The sequence below is a fragment of the Haliotis asinina genome, chromosome 1, assembly GCF_037392515.1.
Source record: "Haliotis asinina isolate JCU_RB_2024 chromosome 1, JCU_Hal_asi_v2, whole genome shotgun sequence".
NCBI lineage: Eukaryota > Metazoa > Mollusca > Gastropoda > Lepetellida > Haliotidae > Haliotis > Haliotis asinina.
In genome coordinates, this window is record NC_090280.1 from 14,457,566 (window position 1) to 14,477,661 (window position 20,096).

At 40.7% G+C, this 20,096-nt stretch overlaps 1 protein-coding gene across 5 annotated transcripts in view; it reads left to right on the top strand.

Moving 5' to 3' along the window:
* Positions 1-20,096, top strand: part of LOC137287300 (E3 ubiquitin-protein ligase CBL-B-like) — a 41,503-nt gene that overhangs the window by 14,228 nt on the left and 7,179 nt on the right. For 2 of the 5 annotated variants that reach the window (XM_067819548.1, XM_067819556.1), the window contains exons 2-11: positions 7,851-7,997; positions 8,686-8,817; positions 12,230-12,367; positions 12,733-12,952; positions 14,161-14,301; positions 14,966-15,016; positions 15,248-15,372; positions 15,702-15,814; positions 17,148-17,315; positions 19,231-19,327. In XM_067819548.1, the coding sequence (XP_067675649.1) occupies positions 7,851-7,997; positions 8,686-8,817; positions 12,230-12,367; positions 12,733-12,952; positions 14,161-14,301; positions 14,966-15,016; positions 15,248-15,372; positions 15,702-15,814; positions 17,148-17,315; positions 19,231-19,327 (1,332 nt within the window). Of the gene's footprint in view, positions 1-7,850; positions 7,998-8,685; positions 8,818-12,229; positions 12,368-12,732; positions 12,953-14,160; positions 14,302-14,965; positions 15,017-15,247; positions 15,373-15,701; positions 15,815-17,147; positions 17,316-19,209; positions 19,328-20,096 lie in introns of all 5 variants that reach the window. The other 3 variants (XM_067819541.1, XM_067819565.1, XM_067819573.1) reach the window with 3 other exon arrangements.

Genomic DNA, 20,096 nt, shown 5'->3' on the forward strand with positions numbered 1-20,096 from the left:
AGCCTCTGGAGGGTGTGACTGTATACATTCTCCTTCCTTTGTAACCTGTCACAGAGAGAGACTTGGTGATCTACAGTTGTGCCCCGTTTATACTTGTGTTTTTATTGAAATTGTCCGAGTAAGCAGATATTCGGATATCTGAACCACAGGCTGTATGTAGAAAGAAACATACAAAGAAACGTACACCGAAACGAACATAGTAGACATCAGACATAATCTTTATTGATTACACATAAACAAATGTCAGTGCATACGTAAAATGCCTCATACCTGTTCATGCAGTTATGTTCGCTTGAAGAAATCACTCATAGCTTTTTGTACTGGCTGTGTAGAAAAGCGAGAGGACTTTTACCCGTCAGTTCATCACTGTCAACATTCACAAGATCACCAGCAGTTGCAACTTGTGCATAGGATTGTAGTGCATCGTGAAGTTCCGACAAGGCCATGTCTTCTTGTGGGTCCTCATTTGATTGGATAATATCCACATGACGAAAGCAGTTAGCAATTGTCTTTTCGCTCACAGCTGTCCAGGCTTGCTTGATCATCCGGATTAATTAATTATAGTGACCCACAAATTGACACGCCTCAAAATAACTCAGTGTCACCTTGCTACTCAGAGGTAGTTAATCTTCTCACGCTTCGAAGATTGTCAACTTCTTTCATGTTACGGCATGCAAGGTTCCCAGTAATCGTGTGTGTATATATACAGGGGCTCAGCCATCTGGATATATGATAGAAAACATGCACATATTTTAGTGTTTTGTATGTGAAAATGACCATACAGTTACGGAAACCGGTTTTCCGGATAGGTGAGTAATTGTACAACGCTGTGAATTCGTTTTAAGGAATTTTCGTTCAGAAGGCGAGTTTTCTGGATATCTGAGGTTCAGATAAACGGGGCATGACTGTACATCAAATATCAGTTCTGTCGCAGATAAATAAAATAAAATAACACCACTGTAACAACTGGTGTCAAACTACTGCTCTCCTGGTCACGTATGGGTAAATTGTGCTGCTTCGGATATATGGAATGAGTGTGTTTATATGGCTTTTACGACACTTTTGCAATATTCCAGCTATATTGCAGGTGACACCAAGAAATGGGCTTCACACATTGTTCCCATGTGGGGAAATAAAACACTTTAAATACTAGGCTATCCCACTGTCCACTGTGCAATAATCTTGTGTTATTGTTGACTATTTAGAAATACATGTTTTGAAACACTGCAACTGCAAGTTATTTTTGGTTGCAGCTGTTTTAAATTGAACGGAATTCCACTGTAGACATTCCAGTGAGGTTACTATCTCTTTTTATGGGCCCCAAATGCAATTTCATCCTTTCTGGGGATCATTATTGGTCTTGTAAAGTTTTTATGCTGTTTTATAGTACAGTAAAGCAAATGTAATAAAAACAAACTGATATTTGATTAGCTTAGGTTTGGAGAAAATCAGTGCCGGGTAATCCCCTTTCTATTTTTAGTAAGTCAAGTGCATGAGTTATTTATTGTACCTGACTTGAAATCAAGACGTGTACAGGGTAAAATGACGAGCCAATACTACTTTTCTAATGTACGTAAAAACATGTATTGACCTCCTCTGTTATTTACAATAAATACTGTACTCAGTGAATGATTTACATGTAATGAAAAAAACCAAAAACCATTTTGCTGGATTTGGACATCAGGTCAGACAAACATATAGGTGTGAAACTAGATGGGATCTGAGTAAGCCATACTTATTGTACGAGACATGTATTTCTCCACTAAGGCTGCCTGAAAAAAATTAAATATTTCTTGGTTATATTTTTTATCAAAATGATGAGGGCAGTAGGGCTTTTTTGATTTTAATTTTTAGACTGTCTTTAAGGATGTCAGTTGTGAGGATATTTTATTTAGGTCTTTAGGCATCTTATTCTAGAGTGTTTATGGAAATTGTTGTGAAATCTACGGACGAATTATTCTTGTGACCAGTACGAATTGTTGGTTTGACCGAAGTAAACATACTACCTGTCTTCATCCTGCTTGTGCAAAGGAAAGGAAAGATGTTTCCTTCCTTGTCTGTTGTTTTCAAAATGGTAAGGTAAAGGTCTTAATGTGCATATATATTCCTTATTCGACCCCAGTTGTCTCCCCTGGCAGATGTCAGACATCATGAGGAAAGCTGATTTACTGTCCCTGCTTCACAGACAGTATTGATAGTTATATCCACACATCCACCAAGTAATCACTTAGTGTTGCACCGTTACAACAGGCTGTCTGTCAGATGTACATTCTTTTCTCCTGCTTATTCTGAAATTGGTCATGGGGTAGTCTGATGATTAAATTGACCGCTCATTACACTGAAGACCTGCTTATGTTGCATATCTGCCCATTGAGTCATACATCCACTGTGACTGTTGATAAAAGTGGCATAAAACCCAGCACACTCTCACACTGACTTTGTTTTCTACTTTCCTGTGTGTCAGAAAGTTTGGAGGTTTGGTCGTATGTCCGTAGTTAAATCATATATTTGAGACAAGGAAATAAAACTGTTTGCCAGGAATGTGAGTATTCATATAATGAAATCCTAGATGGTGGAAGCGAAACCAGGCAGTATTTCCTTCCTTGCTGCATGAGACAAGGAGTGACATTTATCAATTTTAAAACAACCATTTCGTTGAAAGCAGTCAGTTCGTGAGTAATGTACACTGCTGTCGATATTGAGGATGTTACCTGTAGATTATACTTGTAATCAGCTGCAAAGTGTGAGGTACCAAGTGTTCCAACACTATTCAGCAGGGGTTCATGAATCCCATCCCCTGACACAAGGACAAGTTGGTTTTCTTTTGGGCAGTCAGATAATGGTATCTTACTAGTCCATGGTTTCAGACTGCAAATAGACTTGAATTTCATTTCATATCTGCTCAAAATATAGCTATTTAATTTCACAATGATAATTATAATTCTTTGCTATTTATCACTTCTCAATAAATCGTACACTGAACATTTACATCAGATACTATTTTGATTTATTCTTTCAAAATTACATTATCGTGATTACGTCATAAAGATCAGGGAAAGTGGAATGTTGCTTTCTTAAAGTCACTCTCCCTGTGGCATGGGGCTTTTACAAAAACAAAAATTGACCTCCTGTTCAGTATAAACATTATCTCGCATAGTATCTTGCAACAGGTAATAAAATGGTTCTTTTGAGAAGCCTGACTGACCAGTTATAATTTGTATTAAAGTAATTGCCAGATTTATGGTAGATTGAGCAAAGAATATCCAGGTTACCCCAGAAATGTACCCCAGTCTCACAATAACAATGGGGTACTTAAACCCAGGTCCTTGTCAGGATAGGCAAACACCCAGTCACTTGGCTATACTGCTGTGTGAAGACACTGGACTCTGGCTTCACATCTTATGCCCAGGTGCAGAATTACACCCTGGGTGTGAGATACTAGTAAATGTTTTCTACTGCTAGACTGCACCAGTACCTTAGTATCATGGATGAAAGACCAGGTGTTAAAGCACTGCTTCCTGTAAAGTCAGGGCAGCCAATGCAGGAAATAATTAATAGCCATTTTGAATTCAGCCATGATAGATGTTGCTATTTATGTCAAATGTAATGGCGAGAGAGATATCTCTAAGTGTGTCATTGCTCATTTCCCAGTAATGAATGGTCATCATTTGGTGGTTGTTTTTATTAAATTTCGCTCAGTGCTGTAGGTCAAGGTTTTGTCAGGTTGACATGAGAATAACATTAAAAATGTTGAAACCTGAAAGTGAATTGTTATTTAAGTAAGAAAGTGTGTTAGTGAATAATGAACCCTTTAACTTGTACATGAAACATTGACTATTGTGCTTTGGTTTCTGGGTTTGGCAGCACCGGACCAGTGGTATTTTCAGTGATAATCCCCGCATCACTTCAAGGTTTCCTTCAGCAGTATCAGGGATTTACCTCGAGTCCTGTATTCTGTATTTGAAGGTCCCTTGGACTTTTACTCTTAATTTTCAGGGGTCCTGGGATACAAAATGGGGGTCCCAGACACTTAAATGCTATCATTAATATTATGTTATAATATTGTTGCAGACACTGTTATTGTATTGTTGTGCATCATCACAGTAATTAAACTGCAAATGATATCATCACCCGGCCCGACAACAGACACACGGATAAGTTATCATTACTTGATCAACATGTAAAAAAAAGTATTTGGAGTTTTTATGTGTACCTGTGGATCCACTAGTCTATTTCGTAGCGTCCATTTGTCAAATTTTATGTGCCTACAATGCGTCCTGTAAATCACTGGGTATGCTGACACACAGTGGTGTATACAGGAAAGCTTTAAGCAGCATTAAAACCAACTCGCTTACTCTTTGTCATAGATTATATGTATGTAACAGAGCTTCAGATGCTAACATCCTCCTACTTCAGATCATGGTACTCTGTAATATTAACATATGTTACTACAAGAAATCAAGTGTACTGTTTAGAAATATGAGTTACTTGAAGAGGATGAGGAAAACCATTGATTCTGAGTGTAATAACAACAATGATATATCTCCAACACTCTGCCAGTATCATATACACAAGGAAGTACATGTTTTCCTTGATATTATACACTGGGTGGGATTAAGGGTTGATAATACTGTGGTCATGTAGATGTTTGTAGCAGATGACTACACTAAACACTGGGTGGGATTAAGGGCTGATAACCCTGTGGTCATGTAGATGTCTGTAGCAGATGACTACACTAAACACTGGAGGGGATTAAGGGCTGATAATCCTGTGGTCATGTAGATGTCTGTAGCAGATGACTACACTAAACACTGGGTGGGATTAAGGGCTGATAATCCTGTGGTCATGTAGATGTCTGTAGCAGATGACTACACTAAACACTGGGTGGGATTAAGGGCTGATAATCCTGTGGTCATGTAGATGTCTGTAGCAGATGACTACACTAAACACTGGGTGGGATTAAGGGTTGATAATACTGTGGTCATGTAGATGTCTATAGCAGATGACTTCACTAAACATTGGTGGAGGGGGGATTAAGGGCTGATAATACTGGGGTCATGTAGATGTCTATAGCAGATGACTACACTAAACACTGGGTGAGGTTAACAGGGTTCCCGTTCTCCAGTAAGTACTGTTTTTTGACAGACCAAAATTGGGATGATCGGGTATTTTCAGCTGCCTTCTGTAGCTGCTGCAGGTAAATTTTTCATTGTCTAAAGTTGCCTTTTATCGGTAAATTTAATATAATTGCAGTTTAAAACAACGTCCTGGCACATGCAGATATAGACTTTAGCACACTCAGCGTATGCAGATCAAGCCATGCCATATGATTGGCTGATACAGACAGTCGCTCACTGCCACGCCCCATTATCTATTTATAGCTGTAGCACTTGGTAATCATTGCGTGTGTAGTGAAAAAAATGGCTTCCAGTGGTAAACAGCGTACACTGACAGGGTTCTTTTCAGGAACAAATTGGATGCAAAATAAAAGTCAAACATCTGATCCAGTGGTTAAGGGGAAGGAAAAATATGGTGATGTTTTTTTCCAATTGTGACATGTCATAACAGGCCCTTGCTTTTTCTTTTATTTTGTCTTATTTACGTAATCAGAAAATCGTCATAAAAAGATATCTTAAATAGTATATATAGTTGCCCATTTTCTGTTATAAGAAGCTTTCCACTCGCTAACATGACACAATAGTGGAAAATATCTCTGTTTTATAAGCTTCGTATGAATAACATGCAAGGCGATTCGCTTGATGGTGAGTATCGTTCGAGAGCTGTGATTATTAACTATATCATTGATTGTACCCTTGCTGAGAGTATTTTCACAGTTGTAAGCAGCAATTTTATTGGATAAAAATTGGTTTCTAATGAAGCGTTTTTGACACAGTCTGCTATAGGGATTGTGATTGGCTAAAATCAGGCACATGACCCAAGGCAGCCAATCATGTTACAGTAATGTTGTCCTAATAAACGAAAACTTTCAGATTTAGACGAACGTTTTGGGTATTTTTAACGCATTAAGCAAAAATTCTCTATCAATATGTAAATTATAGAACCTACTGGACATATCGTGCTGTGTTATCACCTGTGACAAATATACATCATGCATCTTGTCTTCTTTAAACATCGAGTCTGAGTGTAAAGATCGAGGTGGCGAAAGCCGAGATGTCACTTGTCAGTGACTAGACTTACACTACATGATCACACAAAAGGATGGACAGAGTAATTTATATGTACGTTTGACTTCTATGAATGCAGTTTTTGATTTTATTCGTCAGTTTATTCAATTTGTTTAATGACATTGTGAACACATTTATTGAATGTAGTTGGACCGCCTGAAATCATTTTCTGATTGCCTCAGCATGGCATTGAATCGATAATTGTATTTAATGTAGGTCTAATGAACATATTCTCAAACACCAAGCAACACACAGCACACCCTGCAAAACATTTATTGACAGTATTTCGTTATAAATACTGATTACTTGCTCTCCGGATAAAAACTGGTTCAGCTGGAATTTTCAGACCCTGTTGGCATAAGCCATCAGCAATTTTCAAAAACAACGGGAATAATGGTTAAGGGCTGATAATACTGAGGTCATGTAGATGTCTGTAGCAGATGACTACTCTAAACACTGGATGAGGTTAAGGTCTGATAATACCGATAATACGGTAGTTATGTAGATGTCTGTAGCAGATGACTACACTAAACACTCTATGAGGTTAAGGGCTGATAGTACGGTGGTTATGTAGATGTCTGTAGCAGATGACTGCACTAAACACTCTATGAGGTTAAGGGCTGATAGTACGGTGGTTATGTAGATGTCTGTAGCAGATGACTGCACTAAACACTCTATGAGGTTAAGGGCTGATAGTACGGTGGTTATGTAGATGTCTGTAGCAGATGACTACACTAAACACTCTATGAGGTTAAGGGCTGATAGTACGGTGGTTATGTAGATGTCTGTAGCAGATGACTGCACTAAACACTCTATGAGGTTAAGGGCTGATAGTACGGTGGTTATGTAGATGTCTGTAGCAGATGACTACACTAAACACTCTATGAGGTTAAGGGCTGATAGTACGGTGGTTATGTAGATGTCTGTAGCAGATGACTACACTAAACACTCTATGAGGTTAAGGGCTGATAGTACGGTGGTTATGTAGATGTCTGTAGCAGATGACTACACTAAACACTCTATGAGGTTAAGGGCTGATAGTACGGTGGTTATGTAGATGTCTGTAGCAGATGACTACACTAAACACTCTATGAGGTTAAGGGCTGATAGTACGGTAGTTATGTAGATGTCTGTAGCAGATGACTACACAAAACACTGGGTGGGGTTAAGGGATGATATTGCCATTATGCGTGATAGTTAGAAGTGTATTGGATGTGGATATGACATGATATGTTTCTCGTATTTCTCCATTTTGCCATATTGTACAGCCAACAGTTTATCGGACTTCCAGTGGCAAGTCTCAGAGGTTGAAACTGTGTCATTAGCCCATATTATTCAGGGGCAGATATTAAAGTGTGCCCAGAGCGTCCTCATAGTCATACCTTTCTTCTGGATTGATACTGGTTGGTTAGTGCAAGATTGTGAGGAGGTTTTGTGAAAATCTGATAATACTTTCAAATTTGCTATTAGTTAGAATTGAAAGGAACACATAGTAAACATTTTTGTCTTGTTCAAGTATGACTAGTTCCAAACCCTGAGAACTAGGGACATTAGGGTTCTACAAGTCCTCCGGACTAGTCTTCAAAATAGCAAATTTCTAAGCCAGTGTTTTGACATTGGACTAAGTCAAACACACCAAGAGATAACCGTCTTCTTCTGTTTCAGAATCATTGTGTCATGGAAAGATTTTCGCAGCACACTTAATGAGACTCACTCCATCAGCACCTCTCTGGAGGCCATGGCACTCAAGTCCACCATTGACCTTACATGTAATGACTACATATCAGTGTTTGAGTTCGATGTCTTCACAAGGTATGACATGGCTGCATATACATTTGCAGTGTATTACATGGTATGATATATCTCTGATGTATATCAAAGAATACCACTTATATATCCATGTTAAATGTGATACTTGATTTATTTTTGCTTTTCATTACTTCTATTTTGACATGTTTTTTACATGGTATGATATATCTCCTATGAGTTGTTTATAACAGTATGACATATCTGCAAGTGATTTCACAAGATAGGATATTACTTACATATTCTTGTTATATGTTACATATTTTTATCACTCAATAGGCCAGACCAATTCTATTTCTTGTTTTACAGATTTTTTCCTCTGAAAACCTAAAGGCAGGTGGGGGAAAAGATAAAAATAAAATTTCCAATCAAAGTAATAGTCCTTCTAAATACTCAAAATATTTTACTTTTGAAAGTTATGAAATGAATATGGGTTAAAAAAACAACCTAAAAAGTGGTTTCTTTTGAGTTAACATTTTTAGCTGATAAAAACATTAGGATTTTAATTTTTGAGCGGGGGAAATTTTAATTTTTTTTTACTCATTCTTGAAAAAATACGGCAGGCGGATCCGTAAAACAAGAAATAAAATTGGTCTGGCCTTACCTACAGTTTGTAATCATTTTTCCTTTGCCTCTGGTTTCATCTTGAGTAATTTCTTCATATCTGTTTAGTATAGGCAATGTTTTCTTACAGATTGTTTCAGCCGTGGAATAATTTGCTTCGGAATTGGAATGTTTTGGCTGTCACGCATCCTGGCTATGTAGCATTTCTCACGTATGATGAGGTGAAGGCCAGACTAAAGAACTACATCAACAAACCAGGGAGGTGCGTACAACATGATAAGCAGAGTAAATTTCCACAATGTGTGCTCAAGGATAAGACAGGAACTTCCATAGCACTCAGTCAGTCGTAACTCCCATACATTAAAGGTCACATATACTCTAATAGGGTACAAATGCTAAATCACTTGCTGACATCGTTATAAATGAAACCCCGTCATTAAAACTGCTCATTTCAATCTTTAATTACCTTAAATCGACCTTTTTCCAACAGTGCACAATTCTCAGCCGCAAACGAAATTTAACCAATCAGAGCTGCGCATCTCCGTGACGTAATAGTGGGTATAGAAATGAGGGTCTATGCAGTATTCATCTACATTTCAGGGGTTAAACTATTTCGTTTACAGGTTTGTACAAACCTGAAATCGCGAAACCTGTTGAGAAAAATGAAAGCTGTATGTTCTCACAATCTACTATCATTTAGTTTTGTCTCCTGCTTTGCCTAGTTTTCAAGTTACAACCCTTGTTTTCATAGACGATTCTGTCAAGATCACTTGTTGTCGCTAGGTTGTAATCCGTGGTAGGTGGTATAAACCTACACGTTATTTGTCATCATTCACTTGATGCTCAGTTAATGAATTTATAACAGGTATAATTAGTGGTAACGCCACTTAGATTATCCGACAAAGGCCCCCATTTGGCATTTCTTTTGTCAGGATTGATCAAAGGATTAACCGATAACACCCTGATTGATTAATTAGTTTTATGGGGATTTAAATGGGGGATTTGTCAAAAGATAGTGTTTATGTATGTACATTTACTAATCTATACTGAATACACTCTGTCGTGTCTGTGTCTATGTAAAACAACACCCTTCTTTCAAAGGATTAACCACCAATACATTTATTGATTGCTCATTATTGGCTAACTAAATAACTTTTTAAAAAGAATGACACACATTATGCAATTAGTTGCCAGGTGTGCTATCTTGGGTAACCAATGAAACTATACAGCAGTGTGAAAAACCTGAAACGATACGTCACGTTTTCTTATATTAGACTGTTTAAAACACATCACTTGGAATATCTGCAGATGAATTATATATCACTTGTTTTTGTGGATATTGATGGATACATTCCTCGAAGAAGGTAATAGCCTGACATTGCTCCTATAACTTTAATTTTATTATTTGTATTTTTGTTTTTAATAAGTTGTCGTAGCTTTCAACAGAATCATTGTTTTCGTAGTTAAGTGTAATGATGCAGACGACATACACTAGGGCGTGCGTGCGAATTATGATGCATATAGGAAAACTATGAAATGTCTACATGTTACATTCCTGTTATACATTAGCAGATCGCTTCTTTTTATTAAGTTTCAAAATGCATGCAAGTATGATTATAAAGTAATTAGGATTATGAGACAAAGTATAAAGGCGTATATTGACAAGTGTCTACATACTGGTGAGTGAACGTTACAAACCAAGTAAATTTAGCAAGTGAAGAAATTTATCGCGCAGTATTTTCACTTCGACCCCGACCTCGCTTAGGTTATGTTACAGGTTGTGTCATGCAAACTGCTTTTGGTAATGATTCAAATACATATTTATGTAGTTTTGATTTTCTAATGTGATGAGAACAAACCATACATAATCTCATTAATTCAAATGGATTTGACTTCACGATTTTCAAAAATGGCGGTGCCCTGTCTTGGGATGAATGCTATTTAAGTTTGTTTTCACTGACTTACAAAAGGACAATTACTTTCTACTGGTAGTAAAATATGCATTTTATTGATGGACAATAGGATTTTGCATGACATTGCTTAGAACATAACAATTTCACTCTTGGAAGTGAGGTTGAAGTCAATATAACATTGCTTGCATTATAAATGTCACTTCGACCCCCACCTTGCTTCCTTGGAGGAAGTCCTTATGTTAAAAGTTGTGTCATACAAAATCCTTTTGGCCATGATTCAAATGCATATTTAACTACCAGTAAAAAGTAGTTTTGATTTTCTAACTTGATGAGAACAAATCATAATCTCAATAATTCTAACGGACTTTAGCCCGTGACTTCAGGATTTTCAAAAATGGCGGCGCCCTGTCTGAGGATGAATGCTATTTAAGTTTGTTTTCACTGACTTACAAAATCAAAATTACTTTCTACTGGTAGTAAAATATGTATTTTATTGATGGACATTAGGATTTTACCTGCCATTGCTTATAACATAACAATTTCACTCTTGGAATCGGTCAAGATAAGGGGTCAATATAAGATTACTTACGATAATATTCTCAGTTCGACCACAACCTCGTTTCCGAGGAAGAAAGCGTTATATCCATGCAAAATCCTTTTGGTCAGCAATGTGTAGTAAGCAGTCTTAATTTTATAAACTCGATTAAACTTAAACTCCATTTTCTATCCTAAAAGCGTGGTAGGGAGCGAACCATCCGATTTAGTATACACCACAGGCTTCCACAAAGCTCACTTTGCACATACTAACCACCAATTTAAGCACAAACTACAGAGTCTGGTGGAAATCTGTGCATAGTGACACCATCAGCCGACCCCAAGGAACAATTGACGGCAACACAACAATTCGGCATGTCTTTGGTGACATCGAGAAATCAGCAAAATGACGAGCTTCCTACACATTTTCTATATATATAACTGGAAACCGTTCCTTCTATAACGTCACTGAAGGGCTTTGGCGACAGGGTTACGTAACCTGTCTGCGGTTTCATTTGCGGGCGAGAGAGAAGCAGACGGCTTTTTAGCAACTTTTAAGCGCTGGGTATTAATTAACCACAAGTTTTTAGTCGATCATAACTCCCATACATTAAGCATAGTCATACAACAGTAGTAGTGTGGAGTCGATCATAACTCCCGTACAGTAAACCTAGACATACAACAGTAGTAGTGTGGAGTTAATTGCAAGTCCCATACTTTAATCATAGACTTATGACAGTGATATTGTGAAGTTGATCATGACACCTATACATAAAGCATAGACATATGGCAGTGATATTGTGAAGTTGATCATGACACCTATACATAAAGCATAGACATATGACAGTCATAGTGGGAAGCCCCATACTTTCAACACTGATTTATGACAGTTGTGGTGCTAAAGTAATTGTAGCGTCTTCGACTTCAAAATAGACCTACGACAGTTGATGAGTATGGGTGAAAAAAATGAACACAAAAAATACATTACCTGATATCTACCCTTGCTTCAAGAGTTGGCAGAACTATTAATTTGCTTGTTTCTTTTATGTCACACACCACTTATAAAAAGCCTCTGGCTTTATGAGGACAAACCAGTGATCAAGTCAGTCTTGAGTGAGTTAGCCTGGAAGAGCTAAAATTTTGCTTTGAGGTACAGCAGTGTTTTTAGTTCCCTGTTTCCCTTTTATTTTTACTGTTTTTGGTTAATGTGATGATTTATGTATACAGCTACGTGTTTCGGCTGAGCTGCACCAGATTAGGACAGTGGGCCATTGGCTATGTGACATCCGACAAGCAGATTCTGCAGACTATCCCTCAAAACAAGTCTCTGTGTCAGGCGTTGCTGGACGGGCAGAGGGAGGGCTTGTGAGTATAGAACTAGTCTGTTGCAAGTATACGTTGATTTCTTTCTCTTTTTTCTTTTAAGACCTGTGTTCATTCAGCCCTTTGAGTTAGCTATATGGTTCGTCATCCTGGGAGAGAGGGGGTGGTGAGGTAGCCTAGTAATTAAAGAATTCACTCGGTACACCGAAGACCAGGGTTAGATTCTTCACATGGGTACAGTGTGTGAAGCCCATTTGCCGTGATATTGCTTGAATGCGCTGAAAGTTGCATGAAACTGAACTGACTCGTCACCCTTGAGATTTTAAGGCAGTGACATGGACCCATTGATTTATGTGCGTAATCTATCATGACAAGTTTTGAATGATAAAACCTTGTGTTTGTGCCAGCTTCCTGTACCCTGACGGTCGCCACATCAACCCGGACTTAAGTTTCTTGGTGCAGGACAGCCAGGAGGATCACATCAAAGTGACACAGGAGCAGTACGAGCTGTACTGCGAGATGGGCTCCACCTTCCAGCTGTGCAAGATCTGTGCTGAGAACGACAAGGATATCCGCATTGAGCCATGTGGACATCTCCTCTGTACACCCTGTCTCACCCAGTGGCAGGTTTGTCTCACCACAAACACAATCAATACATGGACACCTTCTCTGTACACCCTGTCTCACCCAGTGGCAGGTCATCTCAGCGGGCCCCATCTCAGCACAAACACAATAATTACATGGACACCTTCTCTGTACACCTCGTCTCACCCAGTGTCAGGATTGTCTCAGCACAAACACAATAATTACATGGACACCTTCTCTGTACACCTTGTCCCACCCAGTGGCAGGTCATCTCGGAACGAACACAAGCGTTACAAATACATGTCCTCTGTACACCCTGTCCCACCCAGTGGCAGGTCATCTCGGCACGAACACAAGCATTACAAATACATGTTCTCTGTACACCTTGTCCCACCCAGTGGCAGGTCATCTCGGCACGAACACAAGCATTACAAATACATGTTCTCTGTACACCTTGTCCCACCCAGTGGCAGGTCATCTCGGCACGAACACAAGCATTACAAATACATGTTCTCTGTACACCTTGTCCCACCCAGTGGCAGGTCATCTCGGCACGAACACAAGCGTTACAAATACATGTCCTCTGTACACCCTGTCCCAACCAGTGACAGGTCATCTCGGCACGAACACAAGCATTACAAATACATGTCCTCTGTACACCCTGTCCCACCCAGTGGCAGGTCATCTTGGCACGAACACAAGCATTACAAATACATGTCCTCTGTACACCTTGTCCCACCCAGTGGCAGGTCATCTCGGCACGAACACAAGCGTTACAAATACATGTCCTCTGTACACCCTGTCCCAACCAGTGGCAGGTAATCTCGGCAAGAATACAAGCGTTACAAATACATGTCCTCTGTACACCCTGTCCCACCCAGTGGCAGGTCATCTTGGCACGAACACAAGCATTACAAATACATGTCCTCTGTACACCCTGTCCCACCCAGTGGCAGGTCATCTCGGCACGAATACAAGCGTTACAAATACATGTCCTCTGTACACCCTGTCCCACCCAGTGGCAGTTTAGTCTGTCCAAAAACACTCATTACATGGACATTTGTCTTACCAGTAATCCATTACAGTGTATTAGAAAATTGAATAGAAAAGCAATTTTGATAGAGGAGAAGGTCCAAATATATTTCAGTTGTAAAACTTAAAAGTGAATACTTTCTGCTACTCTGTCCCAAGGGAGGTAACTCAGTGACATTTGTCACCCTTCGTTCCACCCTCCACAATGTCTGTTACAGGATTCTGATGGGCAAAGCTGTCCGTTCTGTCGTACTGAGATCAAGGGCACGGAGCAGGTGATAGTGGATGCTTTCCACCCGTCTGGTAGTCTGAAGGTGGAACCCAGACACAACCACAACATGGAGATAGAGGACGATGATGTGAGATCATACCTCTGGTGTATTTTGGGGCATATGTGTTCCTCTGTTCATGTTTAATGCAACTAACCAATATTCACATTAGATTGGGCATTCTGTAAGTAACTGAGTCTCAACCAGACAATCCTGTGATTAATATCATAGGTGTCAAACTTCACAGTTGGGATGTTATGACATCAGCCAAATCAGCAAGCAGAAGGCATCATTGTTCCATAATGGTATGGATTGTTGTTAAAAATGTCAGTCATTAGACTGAGGATTTAAGCTTACATGTAATCTCTTGAAAACGGGTCATAGGTGAATGTGCTTAATATAGAATGTTTCAATACAATATTGAATAACATTCTTCTGGATGACAATCTACTTTCAGTTGATGGCACTTCTATCCTGCTTTTATATTGTATCGACATATAGATGAAATATTTTAGATTTTGTTACTGGTTTTATATATATGTATAGATACGTGGTAGTCTAATTAGTTTCACTGTCCTTTGTCGACAGATATTTGAAATTGATTACCTTGTTTTCATCGCTATATGGCTGTAATATTGCCGATGCGATGTAAAAGTTTAGCTCACTCACTCAGTATACTTCTGGTTGCATTCCTAATCCACAAGTTTGCATACTTTGATGTAATTGATTGTTTGTGAGTGACGTTGCATTTCAGGATGGTGGGACAACTACATTACATGCCCTGTCAGTCAGCCCTAGAGACAGGGTAAGTTGTTCAGTGTGCTACATAGTGGTTGTTGTGAGCTCTAACATGAATAAATGTTTTAGACAAATGGCCGTGATATATCTGAAGACTAATGGCATTGGTATGTGATTTTATCAATGTTGATTGTACTTTATGTAATCCTTGCACATGGACAAACATTAGAAAGAATCGGTCTTGTTGTTTGTATGATACATGGCTGTGTGTCTCCTATGGTTTTTTTTATATTTTCAGAACACACGAGATCGCAGTTCCCCCTTTGATTCTCCGCACACATCAAAGCGAGATGTGCCCCCTCCAGTCCCCCCTCGTACCATGTCCCCTGCTCACTCCCCTACCACATCGCCAAAACCCCCAAGGTAGGTTCTAAGAGACACAGACAGACACGTCAGTGTGCGGCCACACACAGCATGGAGTGTTTCTCTTTATGTTAAACTTTCATTTGCCTGATTCAGCATGGCTTTTTTTGTTCGTTGCTGAATATTGGAGAGGACACCACATACAATGTGTCAGTACTGTCACTTTTCGCTACAATTTCGGCTGGCTGGTTTGTTGTTTAATGCCGCACTCAGCAATATTCCAGTCATCTTGCGGCGGTCTGTATATAATCTGAACCAGACAGTCCAGTAATCAACAGTGTGAAGGTTTTATCTGTTTTGCTGATTGATGAAGCATCTTGTTTCAACAGACGTCAGCTTCCACCCACTCCACCAGCAGACGATGAAGATACGCCCCGCCTGCAGCGGCCAACAGTACCCCAGAGGACTGTCATCAATGTGACGCCTGCAGAGAAGGACCAAGGTTAGATACAGTTCTCTTCACACACACCTGATCACTTGGCTGACATACACAGCTGCTAGCTAACTCTCACTCACTCACTCACTCACTCACCAACCCACTCACTCACCCACTCTCTCCCACACCCCACCTTTTCATATTCCACTGACTCCAACACTCCACCCTCTCATATTCCACTTCCTTATACCTTCATGCACAAAAGAATGTGTTGTTGACATGTGGAGAGCCTAGTGTCTGGTATGTCGGTGTACAGAAAGTAACATCTCATTAGTGTTAAGCTAACAACAACCTCTAACCACCATGTTCAACACCTTGTAAAGCTCAGGGGGATCAGATTGTGGTTGATGGAGAAATATTGACCCTTGTGGACACCTAGGTGTTTTTCTATGAAGTGCGGGGAAGGGTGGCAGTGGAATATTAAACTCTAGATGGGCAACTGGGTGCTGAGTCTACAATGTTGAGGGAAGAGTGGCAGTGGAATATTAACTTTAGATGGGCAAGTGGGTGCTGAGTCTACAAAGTGGAGGGAAGGATGGCAATGGAATATTAACTCTAGATGGGCAAGTGGGTGCTGAGTCTACAAAGTGGATGGAAGGGTGGCAATGGAATATTAAATCTAGATGGGCAAGTGAGTGCTGAGTCTACAAAGTGGATGGAAGGGTGGCAATGGAATATTAACTCTAGATGGGCAAGTGGGTGCTGAGTCTACAAAGTGGATGGAAGGGTGGCAATGGAATATTAACTCTAGATGGGCAAGTGGGTGCTGAGTCTACAAAGTGGATGGAAGGGTGGCAATGGAATATTAACTCTAGATGGGCAAGTGGGTGCTGAGTCTACAAAGTGGAGGGAAGGATGGCAATGGAATATTAACTCTAGATGGGCAAGTTGGTGCTGAGTCTACAAAGTGGATGGAAGGGTGGCAATGGAATATTAACTCTAGATGGGCAAGTGGGTGCTGAGTCTACAAAGTGGATGGAAGGGTGGCAATGGAATATTAACTCTAGATGGGCAAGTGGGTGCTGAGTCTACAAAGTGGATGGAAGGGTGGCAATGGAATATTAACTCTAGATGGGCAAATGGGTGCTGAGTCTACAAAGTGGATGGAAGGGTGGCAATGGAATATTAACTCTAGATGGGCAAGTGGGTGCTGAGTCTACAAAGTGGAGGGAAGGGTGGCAATGGAATATTAAATCTAGATGGGCAAGTGGGTGCTGAGTCTACAAAGTGGATGGAAGGGTGGCAGTGGAATATTAACTCTAGTTGGGGATGTCCCAGGAAGTATATGGGGCTGGTGGGGGGAAGGGTGGCAGTGTCTAAGATGTATACTGTTTTTCAGGAGTGTCCTACGCAGAACTACGGTACGACATCCCTGGCCACACTGTGAAGACTGTAGACACTGAGCCGGACTCCCACTACGACAAACCCCTGCCAGGCGTACACCCTCTTATTAGCACCTCCCCCACGTCGGAGGGCATCTCCAAGTACCCGCCATCACCTGAAGGAGGTATGACATCACCCCGGCGGCAGCAGTGGCGGCATCCATACACGTGGGGTGTGGGTGTAGGAGGGGGAAGTTCAGAGGGGATGATATACCCTAGCAGGAAAGTCATTCTTGACTGTGGTGGGCAGACGTGAAATGTATGGGAAAAGATGGGGTTATATGGTACTCAGTTCTTACTCACAATAGGGTTAATGTAAGGGATTAGTTTGATGGGAGACTTGGGAGATATTGTCAGCTAGTTTGGGAGACCCTGAAAACTTGGACTTTGTCAGTTATCTTGTTGCTTGAACAGATGTACATCTGTGACTGCTGCTTGCTTTGTTCCCCTCGCCACTTCTACATTCGTTTCTCACTGTGTCTTCAGTATGCATTGTCTGTATAAACCATGTGAGATCTGTGAGAACTGTTGTCTGCTGGGCTTACATACTGGACAGTGCTCTGAGCTGCTGCAGATAACCTCCTGCATCTTGTCTGTATTGTCTGTGTGTGGTGTACCATACACGTGTTATACAAGTATTGTGCCACTTTGTCTGTGTGGTATATATACTACCGTACAACACAAATATTATACCACTCGGAGGATGTTTGTGTGATATATCCACTACCGTACAACACTAGTATTATATGCTGTGGTATTCCCTATAGCCTTGGTACCTTACTGAGATACCCCTCTCAGAATTTGCCATGCCAAGCACCAGCCAGGGTAGCAGGAAGTATTATGCTGTGCAGGAAGACAAAATTCACAGTATTAAGGAGGCAGTATTACGAGTACTAGGATGCTGTATCTTTACCTTGTCCATCCCTGACTGATCAAATCTTTGAAGGGCATTTAGAAGTGGAATGCATAAAAAAAAGCAATATTTATGGATGTCAACTTCTTTACTATGAAGAACACTAGTATTTTAATGTATCACTGGCCTCTTCATGCTGTTGTGTAGTGTACCACTGGCCTCTTCATGCTTGTGTCATATTCCAATCAAAAATCAGTTACCATGTTATTTTACTGCATTACTGGCCTTATGTTTGTTTTATATTTTCATTCCCAGACATGTTTTCTTTGTAGTACCCCTTTTATGTATATATACCCCATTGATACTGCCTGAAATACACCTGATGAAGGAGCAAACATACATAGTGAAGAAGATGACATCCATAAGTTTGGCTTTTCTCATCCCTGACTGGTTGTGGAGAACAGATATCTGACACTCCATACAAGCCAGAATGATTATTGGGTGGTTTCAGAGAGTTACTTTGCTGAGTTGTTATCAAATTACAGTTATTGTACAGGCTGCTTGTTTTCCTTGAGTAACGTGGAGGTGCATAGACTCACCCATTACCTGGAGTCAGTTCCCTGTGACATGGTTGAGTCACTGTCCTGTATTGTGGTGATGGCTGGATTGTGTGGTCCAGATTGCACACTGGACACTGTGATTGACCAGACATAACGGTGATCATCACTCTCAGCATCTGCTCAGTGTCTCTGCATGGATGTAGACGAAGATGCCTGACAAGTAACAGGAACTTGCAGCTTGTAGTCTCACTGATTCAACAACAAAGCAGAGTTGGAACACTTCATTATGCACTTCATTATGCAAACCCCTTATTTTTTTATGTAATGGTGTCAAAGTGTAAAGACTCTTGCACTCATTGAATTTTCCGTAGAATTCTTTTGTTAACATGTGTACAAATATGTGTCATTTTTAACTTTGTTTTCATGGAAAGTTTTCATTCTGTAAAAGTTTTGTTTCTTATGTTCAGTTTTTGTCATGCTTGACTCTGCAGTTCTTGTTTTGCTTGACTCTGCAGTTTCTGAGTTGCATGCCTGTGCTTGTCGTTATTTGCTTTGCCCAGCTTGCTTTGCTTAATGCTTTCCTTATGCTTCACTCACATTTTACAGGAACTATTTTCTCCGTGACAGGAAACGCTCCACCACCGTTACATCGACTTCCCAGTGAGTATGCCAGCCCACCTGCCCATCTGCCAAGGGCCAAACAGCCAGCACCTGTTCAACCACAGTAAGTACAGCAAACCTGAGCCTCTCTGATCAAAAGCCCCTCACCCCTCAGTCACACCTCCACCCCCACCCCGTACCCCCACACCACTACCCCACACTCACACACCTCCACCACACATTCGCACACCTCCACCCGACTCACACCTCCACCCCACACTCACACACACCTCCACCCCACACTCACACACACCTCCACCCCAGACTTGCACACACCTTCACCTCCACAGAACTCCACCCCAAAATCCCACACACCTCCATCCCACACTCACACTAACACACCTCCATCCATACTCACACTCCTCCACCCCTGACTCATGCTCCTCCACTCCACACTCTCACTCACTCACACATCTCCATCCCAGACTTGCACACACCTTCACCCCGAACTCACACACCTCCAGAGGACTTCACCCCACACTTGCACACTCCTTCACCTCCACATTCACAGAACTCCGCCCCAAACTCCCACACACCTCCACACCAAACTCTCACACACCTCCACCTTCACAGTCACAGACCTCCATCCCAAACTCTCACACACATCCACACCAAACTCTCACACACCTCCACCTTCACAGTCACAGACCTCCATCCCAAACTCCCACACACCTCCACACCAAACTCTCACACACCTCCACCTTCACAGTCACAGACCTCCATCCCAAACTCTCACACACATCCACACCAAACTCTTACACACCTCCAGCTTCACAGTCACCTCCACCCCACTCACACGCACTTCCACACCAAATTCACACTCACCTCAATCC